This window comes from Corvus brachyrhynchos, unplaced genomic scaffold (assembly GCF_000691975.1).
Source record: "Corvus brachyrhynchos isolate BGI_N302 unplaced genomic scaffold, ASM69197v1 scaffold720, whole genome shotgun sequence".
NCBI classification, from domain to species: domain Eukaryota; kingdom Metazoa; phylum Chordata; class Aves; order Passeriformes; family Corvidae; genus Corvus; species Corvus brachyrhynchos.
In genome coordinates, this window is record NW_008235978.1 from 125,125 (window position 1) to 139,062 (window position 13,938).

The 13,938-nt window shown below is 50.2% G+C and overlaps 1 protein-coding gene across 1 annotated transcript in view; it reads right to left on the minus strand.

The window, feature by feature from the left end:
* The window catches only part of NEGR1 (neuronal growth regulator 1), a gene marked incomplete at its 5' end in the record, with an annotated part of 100,712 nt that overhangs the window by 34,787 nt on the left and 51,987 nt on the right, over positions 1-13,938 (minus strand). Inside the window, one exon of the mRNA XM_008630623.2 lies at positions 10,117-10,268. Coding sequence (XP_008628845.1) covers positions 10,117-10,268 — 152 coding nt within the window. The remainder of the gene's footprint in view (positions 1-10,116; positions 10,269-13,938) is intronic.

Consider the following 13,938-nt stretch of genomic DNA (forward strand, 5'->3'; position numbering starts at 1 on the left):
GAGCAAAGCCCAGAGGGGCTGTGGGGTCTCCTCCCTGGGGATATTCCAGACCTGTCTGGACTCAATCCTGTGCTCTGGGATGACCCCGCTGGAGCAGGGAGGTGGCACCAGAGGAGCCACTGTGGGCCCTTCCAGCCTCACCCAGTCTGGGATTCAAGACTTGACACCGAACTTTCCAAATGCAATAGAGCCACGGAACGCTGCAAGGCTGGGGAAAAAAAGAGAAGAGCAACAATGAACCCTAATGTGGATGATTGCACTTCCAAATGCGGCACAGGGAAGCACAGCTGCCTTGCTTTGGTACAGATGTGTCCTGGAAATCAGGCAGAGCAGGGGATGAGCAGTGCTGGGCTGTGGCACCAGGCATGGAGAAACCCCCAGCGGAGGGGAATGCATCTGGTGCCTGAGGAGCCACTCAAAGCTGAGCTCAGGGAGGAGTTTGCCACAGACACCCTGCAGGAAAACAGGCTCCAGGCACAGCCAGCAGTGGTTAAAAGAACTCCCAAAATGTGCTTCCCCGAGGAGCCACTGCTCTGCCCAGGGGTTCAGACACCTCCCACACCAATCGCTGCTGTCACACCCGTAACAGCTCCTGGCCAAGGCAGGGACATTGGGAATACTGGAGCTCACACTGCTCTGGTGTCAGGGTCACACCTCCGAAGGTCAGACCCGAGCCAAGGACAGCCCTGCTCAGGCCAAAGCCAGGCTGCTGCTGCTGCTGCTCCTGCAGGAGCAGCCCAGCCCAGTGAGGCACAGTGTCCCCCACAGCCCCCAGAGCCACCCCTGCCATGGCAGGGACACCTCCCACTGCCCCAGGCTGCTCCAAGCCCCAGTGTCCAGCCTGGCCTGGGACACTGCCAGGGATCCAGGGGCAAAAATAATCAACATTCAGTCATTAATCAAAAGTACTTTTTGGAACCAGACATCCTTTATACAACATTCTGCTCTGGTATCAGCAGGAGCCGATTGTTTAAACTCAGCACTTGATTAAGATGATTAAATTGAATTACCTTGATGAAGAAGCTGAAGAAAGGCACAGAACTACCTCTGTCTGTAAAATTACATTTTAAAAAACATTTGTGTCCCCTTTGATTCAGATAAGCCCCAGTGTGATCCTGACTCCAAAGCCGGTTTCCCATTCCTACAGGCATTTCCTCATGTCCTTTGCAGCACCCTGGGCAGCTCAGCACCAGCCTCAGAAAAGGGGCTGGGGAAAATGGACATTTTATTGACTAAATTAAAGCTGCTACATCATGATAGGGTGCAGTCACTCCATGAGATTTGCTTCTTTCTTCCTCACATCCCCAGAACTTCAAAATTTTTCTTCTTTTCCTTGGAATATAATTTTAACTGAATAAATTAACAGAATTTAAATGATCCAGTTCTCAGGTTTATGTTTTATTTTTGAACAAAGTTAGTAAATCTAAATATTGCCAAGCCTAAAATCTGAGTATCAGGGCAATTTATAAGAAATGGTCTCTATAGGAACAGCACCTTGTCTCACAGTAAAATTCAGGTTATTGCTGTAGGTGCTTCATGGCAGAACATTTAAAAGCCAAGAAATCAGCGTTGTTACTTTAGATACGTAGGGGGAAAAGGAAGTTTCTGAAAAATTCATTACAGGCCTTTTTCTGTGAATAGTTCTGATACCACAATCAAAGCCTCTGATGCCAGCGCGTTCCACCCGAGGTGTGGAAGAGCCCTGAGAAGAGAAAGCTTTTATGCTCCATTTATTATTGCAAATGCAGTCCAAATCTCCACGTATAAACCTGGAGGCGGAATTAAGGATAACAGTAACTGAGCTCTTGATTTCTGAGGCTCGTTGAGGCACCTCAGCACTTTGTTACACAGAGGTTAATTAGTGCTTCTAGTGTGGGCTCACTGAAAACCTCTTGTTTTTAAACCTCTGGAGCTATTTTTAGCTTTCTTGCAGCCGAAAAGAAAGATTTGTTTTTTCCCCTTCCTCTTTTCCTTCAGCTCACCGAGCGTCCAGACCCTCAGGAACACACAGCAGCTGCCAGGAAGATGCAGTGGAAGCTGTGCAGACACCACCTCTCTGCATTTTCTGGTGATCTCTAAATGACAAACACTTGACTCGATAGAAGCACGCACACTTTACAGATAAATGTTTGGGTTTAAGCAACTGCTTTTGTCAATTAACCCAGAATTTATCTGGGAAATTATTCCAGTTTTGGCATTTTCTAACCTGTTGGATTATTTGCTTAAATATCAAGGTCTTGGGTTTAAAATCTATTTTCTGATCTCCCTGAAAACTCAGGATATCCTTGATCAATATCTAATTCCTTTGTAAAGCCCCCTGAGCTTTGCTCAACAACTTGATATGAAAATAAGTTCTGCACTTAATAACCTTCTAATGAAGAAGTGCTTTGCATTAGGTTTAAAATTTGCCACTGAGCACTGTAAGTGACTCTCTCCTGGGCCCATGTCATGAGAAAACTTCCTAATGCACCTTCCCCAGACTCACCAGAATTCCAATAACCCACTTTTCCTGCCCAGGATAGACAGTAATTGTGTTTAATCTCTTCACTTGAGGATTGTTTCATCCTCTGCTTCCTATCAGCCCTTTCTGAGCCTCCTCCCCCCATCCTCCCAAAGTTTTGAGGCCAAGCTGAAGTTTGCGTTCCAGATTCAGCTGTAAAATATATTTATATCATTATTTATAGTGCTATTTATAGCACTTCTTGTCCTCATCCCATTTGTTACATGAGGTATTCTTTGGACTTTCTATTTTCTTTGATTTACAAGGTTTTCTCTGTGAGAAGAAACTCGAGTCCCAGTGTAAATTCCATGGATGACCTGGAATGTTTTAATCATTGTTTGGACAATGCTCCCAGGCACAGGGTGGGATTGTGGGGCGTCTGTGCAGGGAGTTGGATCAGTGGTTGCTGTGGGCCCCTCCCAACTTGAGATATTCCATGATTTTGTGACAATTAACTGATACTTGAGATAAGATTTGGCCACACTTCAACCCCTCTGATTTATCCAGGTGGGTAAGAAGATGAGTCTGAACCCCGTGAGGTGTGGGTAACTGCAAAATTTGTGAATATAAACACAAATGGAACAAAACAGAGCATCGGGGCAACTTCGGCAAGGCTCCACAGCAAAGACCCCTGGGCTTTTGTTTGGTTTTTGTCTGATTTTTCCCTGATCCACTCTCGGGCCTTTAAATTTCTGCTAAATGTCAAGGAGAAACTTGTGTTCCTGGCCTTGCTCAAACGGGTTATTTCTGCCTCATCCCATCTCAGTCACTTATTGTCATATAATTCATAATAAAGCTCAAGCTGGAAAATGGATTTAGAGAAAATTCCTTCATAACTCTCGGTAATTGTTACCTGGAGCAGCAGTTGGCATCCATATGGAAGGAGCTCAAACCCAACATTGAACAGAATTATTATGACTTACATAAATGGAGGATTTGGCCATTTATCTAATTCCCTGTGAATATATGAATCCAAGGTGCTGGTTTCTAACTCTGTCTCATCAATCTGTTCTGGAATGGCTTCCCTGGTCTCTGCCATGGGAGGGAGGCTCGGTTCAGCCGAACTGCTCACCCTGGGAGAGAGGAGAGGAGACAGGGGAGGTTTTCCCTTTGTCTGTGGGTCCCACTGGGGATGGCTGGAAGTTTTCAGAGCTGTTTTCCACTGGGAAGGGGAGCGCTCCATTCAAACACCCTGGCTGAATGCACCTGGATCTCTGAGGAGGGTTCCCATGGATTATAACCCTGCTTCTCTGATACCCTGAATTTCAGGAGCTGGGTCCGTGTCCAGGACGGGGCCTTCCCATGATGGATCAGGATCAGCTCTCCTGGAGCAGCCTGTCCTGTTTGCACAGCTTGGACACGGAAAGCAAAACCAAGGCCTTGGATATGAAACGCCCCAGTGAAGACAGAGCACAGAGGGGAGAAAGCGAAATCCCCCTCAGATTGTGAGGGAAGAGGCAAAGCCTGGACCTCCTGAGCTTCCAGCTGGGATGTGCTCCAGGCAAAGCCGTGTCTTGGCTTTGTGAAGGCACACCAGGAACCCTCTGGCTGGGGTCTGGGTGTCCCCTACCCCTGAGCAGGAGCCAGAAGAAGCTCAGAGGCTCAGACGTGTGACCACCCCTTAACGAAGCATCTGGAATTTCCTAGAACCGATTTCAGATCCATTCCCTGTCCATCACCCATCCGGAGGTGTGGAGGCAGAGACTTTCTCTGCCGGCCCAGCAGGAGCTGGCGGAGCTCAGGACAGTGACTGCACCCAGGGGCAGGACTGGGAGGGATGCAAGGAAAAATGAGCCGCACGGCACCAGTTCTCTGCAGCGTGATGGCTCCAGGAGACCTTGGGCTGGATCCAAACCTTATTAAATCAATAACTGTCCTCTGACTGACTGCAGCAGGCTCCTAATGAGAACAGGAATTTTCATTTAAGTTGATAAATATATATATACCTACACACACGTTTTATATTTTCTGACGCAGACCAGCCCTCCTGGCTGAAACAGAACTATGCAAATTGAAATTTGATTTGCTTTCCAGGCCGGTATTTGAGAGATAAAATAGCAAAATCTTTCTTAGGTAATTGGACAACAGCAGAAACTGTGGACACAAAGGGAATTTCCCTGGAGAGTGTATTTCTCTTCAGAAATGTCAGATTTGGTGGGCCAGGCAGAGCTATCGAGCTAAAACCGAGCAGAAACCTGTCACATATCCGAAGGCACTGAGATACGATTTCTCAGTCAATAAAATGAAACTGCTGAGTTTAACGATGACACTGAACTGTGTGAACAGCCACGACCCAAGCAGTGCTGGCACGTTAATTAAGGCTCTGTAAATTCCTGATGAACCTCCCACACCCAGCCTGGGATACGGGGGAGAAATCCCACGGGAGATCCGGCGGTCAGGGCTGGGAGGGGGAGCCCAGAGCTGGCTGCAGCAGGGGCCACTCCGGGCAGAACCACCTACAGTGGCACTGCCCCTCCCTCCCTGTGCCCACATCCCAGTTCTCCTGAGAACCCTGCTCTCCTTCCCACACTGACTGCGCTGGGCGGAGCAGGCTTCAGCTTGGTTTAAATCCAAAGAAAAGTTACCAAAGCGAGGAAGAAGCAGGGCTATAAAATGCCCACAACATGGAGGCTCTCTCTGGATCCCAGGGAGCGAGTCCAGCACCTGGCAGGAGTGGGAGCAGCATCAGGGCTGTGCCCTCGATTCACACAGGATCATCCAGGCTGGAAAAGACCTCTAAGACCATCGAGTCCGTCACTGAGGAGATCTACAAAGCCCCCTCAGGTCTGGCCCTGATTGCCAGGACTTGGCACAGCGGGAAGCACTGCCAGGAATCACCGTGGAGACGGTGCCCTGGTTTGGCAGAGGGCTCACAGCAGGGCCCCTTCACCCCTTAGCAGAGACCCTCGAGCCCTCTGCACCCCTGGGGCTCCAGCAGCCAACACCAACAGCTCGTGGTGCCACCGGGGAACCACAATTTATAACGAGCTCATTTACATTTGGGGGAGAAAACTCATCTTGTTTATGTTTCCGATACGCAGCCGATGTATTGGGAATATTAATACACGAGTTTAATTAGGAATCTCCGAGTAGGAACCAGCACACCAGGCAATCAACACATGGAAATTGAGGGCACGGTCTGGCGCTTCCGGAATGTTGGAGACAAGATTCCAAGCGTGTGGCACTAACCAGGAGTGCAGTCAGATGCTTGCTCAGTGAAGTCCTTGTGCGATTAAATCAGCACAGAAAATACCACCACATCCCTCTCACAAGGCTCCTTCTCCTTCCAGATGTCACTCCTGACCTCTTGGGCAGCTTTTTGCAATTATTTACATTTTTTTCATAGTTACTAGCAATATATCCAAGGATTCTGTATAAACCTGGACATCAGTAACACCTTCGAATCATATAACCAGCCATGTGAAGGAGCAATTTCTCTGGCAGCTGTTAGGAAAGGAGAAGGATGCTTCCTGTGGATTGCAAGGCTTTCTTAAGAAAGGTGCCCCTTATCAGTCAGGTTATTTCTAGGATTCCTGAAAATATTAGGGAATGTATGGGAGGTGCTCTTTGGAACACAGAAATAATACCTCTTCTTAAGAGAGGTAATAGAGGGGTAATGGTAATTTACATCTTCTCAGAGGTGGTGGCTTTACATGAGCCCAGGCTTTTGTTGGTGACACCTTCAGGGGACACACAGAGGCCTCACAGTGCAGTGAGTTTAATCCCTCTACAAAGTCTCTGGAGTAGGGTTAGAGTTTCTACAGAATAAATCTGCAGATTAAAACTGCAGCACCTGAAGAACCCCTCAGATTCTCACCCTAATTTAACAGGTGCTGAGGCAGAAGAGACGAGGAGCTCTGCCAGGCTGGAGAGGTGTGGGGTTGGCATCACACCCCTGACTGAGCCAGGACTCCAAACCAGTGCTCCCCACAGCCTGATCCACCTGGATCTGCTGTGCCACAGAGCTGATCCCTGTGCTGGGATCTCCAGCAGCTCACCAAGGGCTTGTGGGGACAGCACCCCACATCCCATCCTGGGGAGCAGAGGCTGAGATATGGCTCCACCTTTACCCTCATCAAAGAAAGGGAGTAAAACCCTTCTGCCACAACTCAGCTGTGGGGAGGGAAAGTGGGAAAGCCACTCCCATGTGTGGTGAGGAGAGCACAAGGACAGGAGGCACCAGGGTGAGGAAGGGCTGCTTGAGCAGCAATTGAGACATCTCAGACTTGGCTGCTGGGAAAAACTCCTCAATAACCCTCCTTTGGCTGCCAGTGGCTAATGACAATTCCCTCTCCCATCCCCAGAGCCTGGCAAATTTGTCTGTAGGAAAATGCCTTTTGTCTCAAATGAACATTGGGCTAATTTAAAAGCCAAATCTGCTTAATTAGGAATTGCCATTCCCTCGCTCCCTGCTGGCTCCTCGCCCCTGGAGAGGGAACCTCTTGCCCTGGGTACTCTCCCGAACGCCTCATCTCCTGGGCTTAATGAGTCAGCACATCCCAGCTTTACCGACAGCAAAGGACCACATTCCTCTTCCTTTCAAGTACCAGAAATCCTGGGAAAAGCCAGGCAGGCTGAGCTAAACAGCCGATCAGTTGGGCCGGGGAGGCCAGGACGGGCCGGTCTGAGGGGGCCTCCTGGGGCTGCTCCGGGAAGATCCTGCGCTTCAAACGCTTCCCCACAAAAACCAACATAGCTGGAGGATCCAGAGGACCCAGCCATGAATAATTAGCAAATTCCATTCATTATTCATTTTTTGGAGCCGCTGCTTCTCTGCGTTTTCCCCACCAGGCTGAGACTTTCTCTTTTCCAGCTGCTGGATATATTACTAATCACTGGATCTTAGGCATGGCCAAAGGGGCTTCAGTCAGGGACAGGATAAACTCCTTCGTGTTCGAGGGATCTGGGATGTTCCTAACTCCCCAGCCAGTGACCTGGCTGCCTGCCCCCAGGGCAGGAGTGGCTCTGGATGACCTCTGACGGATGTCCCCAGCTCACAGCAGCAGCGGGGCTGTCCCCTGGCCCGGGTGAGCAGCCACAGCCCAGACAGCTCTCCTCACCCTGCTACACCCGCCTGTCCAGCTCCACGAATCCACCTGGGCTCCCTCCATGTCCCAGCCACACAGAGTCAGCCTGGACCTTGTCCTGACATTCCTTCACCCTCCTCATGGCTTTCTGTCAGCTCAGGGCTCCTTGATGGATCACAGAGAGCCAGAGCCCTCTCCACAGTAAAGGAGATAATCCTTTTCCTGCTATCCTGGGGTTTGATGTATTTGGATGCAGAGCCCAGTAATGGAGATTGGGCCCAGTCCTGTCCCCGAGAAAGGTGCCCAGCTGTGCCCAGCTGCTGTGCCATTTCGGTACATTATGTACGTTATGTGTGTTATATGGGGACGTGCAAGGAAAAAAACACAGATTATTTAACTCTGCTGCAACATTTTGGTTAAAAAGCCCACCCTGAGAGCAGAAAGCAGCCAGGGGCCACTCCCCAGCCCTGCTGGGCAAGGAGCTGACCGTGGCAGTGCAGGTGTGCCCTGTGCTCAGGGTTACAGCCCAGGGTCACACTGAGGGGCTGAGCTGCTCCCTCTGTGGGGAATTTGGGATCCCCCCCCCATGTCTCTGCACACCCCAGGGGTTCCCCATGGGATGGGGTATCCCAAGCTCCCCCAGGTCACAGCACAGGGTCACACTGGGGCTGAGCTGCTCCCACTGGGGGGGTTTGGGATCCCCCCTGCCACGTCTCTGCACACCCAACAGGGGCTCCCGAATCGCCGCTGTTACGAGGCCACTGCACTCCTCAGACTGTGTCACACCGGTGCAGCTACAGACCGCAATGTTCCCTGAAATAAGGCAGCAATTCTATTTTAACACTCCTCGAGTAACAAATGAAACTGTCCTTAGCCTTACGTTTGGCTATTGAGTGCTGCAACCACGCAGAGCTCGCAGCTCCCTCACACATACCTGAACCAGCACATATGGCCCACTCCCACTGCCAACAAAACGAAATGGAGCAGTTTCACAGGAGAAGGTTCTTGCTGAAGGATTGAGGAGTCCACACTTAACAAGTTGCTACCCTGAGAATTTTTCTAACTTATTTTTTTGTTGTTTTTTTTAAAGGGATAATGCTTCTAGATAATATTAATGTAAATTATAAGCAAAGGAAAAACTCCACCAAATAATCCTGATTCCCAACCAAAATCCAGATCACCACCTTTAGGACAGCTCTCCTTGTTTTGGCTGGCTTAAAACAATCACAGTATAAAATAAGACATTTCAGCTTGGTCTTTGAGTCAAACCTCTGAGCCAACATTCCCCCATTTCCCCCCCGAGGTCAGGAGCACACCCAGATTTCCATATTTTCTCTCAGACCATTCTGCTTCCCACATCCCCTCTCTTTCATGATGGAGAACATCTATTTTTATGATTGGTATCAATGTGCTTGGTACTTCTATGACATTTTCAACCTCTGCCTCTCAAAGAGCTTTTCAAGGGTGGCTACAAGGCACCTCACAATTTAAGATGGAAAAAATCCTGGCAGCAGCTCAGAGACAGATTCAGCTCTGCTCTGTTCAACTGAAGCCAGACCCTTCCTTTTACCTGCTCTGAATTGCAAATACACCAAATTCCAGCTCCTTCTGGTGTAATACTCCTTTGTTTTCACTTGCATTTCCTGTTTAAAATAAGTGTTACATCGTTCCCACTTTGGTAATGACCTCCCAAATATTAAATAAATGGCAGCAAAGGGTCCCCGTAATTTTGTGCCTGTTACGTCTCTTCTGCAGGAATTCAGAACCTCCTGACAACACACATCATAGGGGGAGTAAGTTCAGGAGGAAATTTCCGGGCTGGAAGGCAGTAACTGTGGGATTTTAGCAACTGAAAGCCCGCATTTCCGCTCAGTGAGGAGTATCTTTATGTGCAGGATACACCCCGAGCTTTGTCTCTGCCTTTTGTCGCCATCAGAACAGAGCAGCACCAGCGCTCCACCACAAACACCCGTGGATCCACCAGAAGATGGCTGAACATCCAACAGCAGTGAAATTCCACCAAGCCACAGCTACAAACACCTCCCAAACAGGACCTTGGAGACCCATTTTGGGCAATCTCCATGCTGCACATCCAATGCTTTGCCTCTCACACCGCTCACTGTCTTTTCCAAGAGATTTCACTTCTCTGCCCCAGCGACTGACAAACCGAGGTGTGAGAGAGCTCTGGCACATCCCCCTTCTCCAGCTCAGGGTATTCCTTGGAATGTGCTGGGGAAGCTCTGACCTCTGTCGCAGTGGCCCCGAGGGACCTGTGATTGCCATTCTGAGCAGGAAGCTGTGGCTGTGCAAACTGTGCCTCTGCACCGCCATGGCGGGGTGGGTTAGCTGGGATTGCTGGCAGATCCGCAACTCCCTGATCCCCCAAAACGTGCCACGGCTCTCAGAGCCCAAACCCTTCTGCAGCACGGAACAACCAGCACCAGGCGCACAACCTCCGAGTCCCGACGAAGGCCACGGCATTTCCAGGGTGCTGAGAGGGAACGAGCACGCTGCTCCTTTTGGGCTTTGGAATCCACGGATGTGGGAAGCACCAACCCTGAACATTTGCCACACGTCCCCGTTACTTACGGTTGAGAGGCAGGCTGGCATTGGTCGTCCCTAGCTTGTTGGCAGCGACACAAGTATAGTTGCCAAAGTGCTCTTCTGTCACATTGGTAACAGTAAGAAGGGATCTTGTACTATAATTTTTAATAGTGATTCCTTGTTGACCATTGATCAGTCTAGAAAGCAAAAAGAAAATGTCTATAACTCACATACCACAACCAAGATTTATTTTTTATACCTCTCTTCTCTTTGCTGGTTTTGCAGACAGCCCTGGGAGCACCGAGAGCTCTTTGCGAGCTGCCGGTGCCTGTGCAGGTCCTGGCACACTGCAGAGTTCGTGGACAGCCCCGGGGCTGGGGGTGCTGAGGGAACGGTGCTGCCTGCGTGTCCTGCAGCGGAAGGAACAGAAACACCCACAGCCCCTCCTGCCCAGAGGACGGGGGATAGAAGCTCCCAGGTGCACAGCTTGGATTTTAAGCTGGGCAAAGCCAACTGGAAATTGAAATCCCCTCCCTGGGGCAGAAAGGTACGTGGTAAGTCTTTCTAAGAGGGTTTTTTCAGCCTCTGGAGTTTGCTGCATCCTTTCACAGCTCTGGCTGATGGCAGGTGAAGATTAGCAGTCAGGATTGTGACCATGGTTTCATTTATGGGGCTCTGCAGCTGCAAATGAGCCTTGCAATTAGGGACAAAGTGCTCCAGCAGCACTGCTGAGGGCAGGATCAGGTAATGAAGCACAGGAAAAAGCCAAATGAGGAGTCTTTTCACCCAACTTTGAGCTTCCCACCCCAAATCCATAGGAAAAATGCAGGTGTTTGGATACTGCTCCCAAAGCCATGTCAGGAGCATCGCTGGGCACCAGGACAAAGCAAGAGGACCAACTTTAATGATGTTGTCGTAGGCAAACCACGTCTGCTCAAACAAGGAGACAAGAAGGGGAACCGTGTTATTAAAAACTCGCTACAGTTATTACTCATAATTCCTTCTATTTCCCATAAGGAGCAGAGTTTTGGATTAAGAATACAATTTTTGTCTGCTATATTGAAGGATATAATCATATATCCTGGGAATTAATGCCATCTTCCACCATTCTGTCTGAAAACCTTGGCAAATCTGTCATTAATTGCACTTGTGCAGGTTGTGGACTGAACATTCCTCATTGTTACGTGAGTGCCCCTCTTCCCATCGGATCCCTGCAGGATGCTGCTCACACAGGGATTTCCTTTCCCTGGGCAGTTTGTGTTGCTGTAAAGGACTCTGCTCCTCCAGCCTAAGGTTGGGGAGAGGACATGGCACATCCCATGGACATGAAAACACAGAAAAATGGGATTGAAGTGCCTGGTTTGGGGAGAACACTGCACTTGGAAGATTCATCTTTTTTCCAGAAAGAGAAAACTTCTGTACCAGGCAGAAATTTGTCCACTCAGCCTCTGGATGTTCTTCTTCTAAACCCACCAATGTCTGTCCCTGTTTCCTGCAGAAAATTCCGAGAGAGTTCTTCACTCCCAACCCCCCCCTGCTGCTCCCACACCTGCCCGAGCTGCAGCCAGGGTCACTGTCCCTCGGGTTTGATCCCCGCTCCTCTCCCAGGGGTACCAGAGCCAGAGCTCTGTGTCCACCTCTGCCTGTTCTTCCCTGGGAGGGTGGGCAGGCCCTGGCACAGGGTGCCCAGAGCAGCTGGGGCTGCCCCTGGATCCCTGGCAGTGCCCAAGGCCAGGCTGGACATTGGGGCTTGGAGCAGCCTGGGACAGTGGGAGGTGTCCCTGCCATGGCAGAGGCTGGAATGGGATGGGATTTAAGACCCTCTCCAACCCAAACCAGTGTGGGATCCTGTGGTTTGTACCAGCTGTTTCCAAGCCAGCTCCACCCTTTCGGCCCGTAAGCAGAACTTGAACTGCACCATCTCCATTTCAGTTGTAAGGTTTATCTCCCTCTTTTCCAAGAGAAAATGGAGCGTTGGGATTTTTGCTGTCCCCATGCCCTGTCACACGTGACATCTGCCTCAAAACCATGGAGAGTGTCTGCCTGTTGTGACCTGCTGCCTTCCCCAGGCTGCCCAGGGGATGAGGCCCCAGCTCAGGGCCCTTCCCTTCCTCCCACTGCTCCCACATCCCCTTCCCTCACATCCCTGCTGGGAAGGGGCTGACGCTGGGGATCAGGACTGGAAGTTCTGGAGCAAAGGGGGCAGGACAGAGATGGGTATCAGTGAGCCCCACGATTCCCAGAGCTCCGGAGGGTGGCCGTGTGCGGCGGGAGGCAGCAGATGCTCCTCCTCGTGCATGAGCTGCTCCCTGCGCTGCTGGGCCCTGCTCAGCACCAGCACACGCTCATCAGTCCTGCTCTGGGCCTCGCCCAGGGCCTCCCAGGCTGCAGCAGCATTTCGGGGTGTGCAGACACCCTGCACATACCTTCCCCTTTTGCTCTGTGCCACTTACAAAGGGAAGAGCGAGCTCCTTTTCATTCCAGGGATGGCTCCCACGCATCCCCAGCTCCCCATCAGTGCCAGCCCCCGGGGCCCTGCCTTTGCTTTCATCTTGGAATACCTGCACGTTGTCGTAATTGATGAAGCCATGATAATGAGTTTTGTTATTTCAAATGTAAGTCTTGTTTGCTTTGAGAAGGAAAAGAGAATTAGTATTTTAATATTTTATTTAGGTGACTTTTGGGCTTCTTCCCTGTGGCTGTTTAATGTCTGAGTTCTAACTTCTGTAACCCCAGAACACAGCCTGGGAGCAGATGTGGGTCCAGAGCTGGCACAGTGAAGCCATTCTGCTCTCCACAGGGAATCCTCAACACTCTTCAAAGCCACACACATTTCTAACACCCCATCCCTGAAGTGCCCCTGGATCTCTGGAAGTGCCCCAGGCCAGGCTGGATGGGGCTTAGAGCACCCTGGGATAGTGGAAGATGTCCCTGCCCATGGCAGGGGGTTGGAACATGATAAACTTTAAGATCCCTTCCAACCCAACCATGGGATGTTTCTACAACAATTTCAAGATGCTTTTATTAACTTCTCCCCCAAAATGTTCTCTTCCCAGTTCTCCCCACCCTGTGCACCAGCACCTGTGGGAAGTTATTGAACAGAACCCCTGGGAGCTCAGTGATTAGGCAGAATTAGCCCTCTCTGCCTCAAAACCAATAACTTTACCTCAGTGCAGTCTGTTACTGCCTCTGTGTTTAGCTTTAATGGTTATTTTATGATGAGATGATCCCTGGAGTCTGGGAATGGTGGGTCTGGATTTACATTAATCTCAGTAACAACAATGCAGTTTCCACCCCCAAAAGCCTTGTTGCAGACACTGCACGCACAGTTATGATTACAGGGATAACTCCCACTGTTAATTTATTGAACAATCCATCCAGATTTCTAAAAAAGAGAAGTCCCAGTCCAAGAGTATCCAAAAAAAGTAGGAATCTCTATTGTGTTAGCAGAAAGTCCAGAAGGGTGTGCACTGCCAGGGTGCAAACTCAGCCGTGGAGTACAGCTGCAAATTATCTGCAGGGTAATGTAGGTGCTGCTGTGAGCTCCCTCTGAGAGCTGGACCTCTCAGCTCTGCATTAAAGCAGTGCCTGAGCTGGCCAAGGCTCATCCTGAGCTGGCTGCCCATCCTCTACCTCTACCCAGCGGCAGAGGGGAGACACTGGATCCAAAACCAGCCCGGGGGTATTTTCCTCTTTCCTGCAAGGGACGGGGCTCAGAGATCCCCAGCACCTTTGTAGTCATGTACCAACAACAGCTCACAGGATACCCTGAGCTGGAAGGGACCCCCAAGGATCATCAGATGGATGATCCCCCAAGGGATCATCAGATGATGATTATCAAAGGATGGAGTGTTAGATTTAACCCAG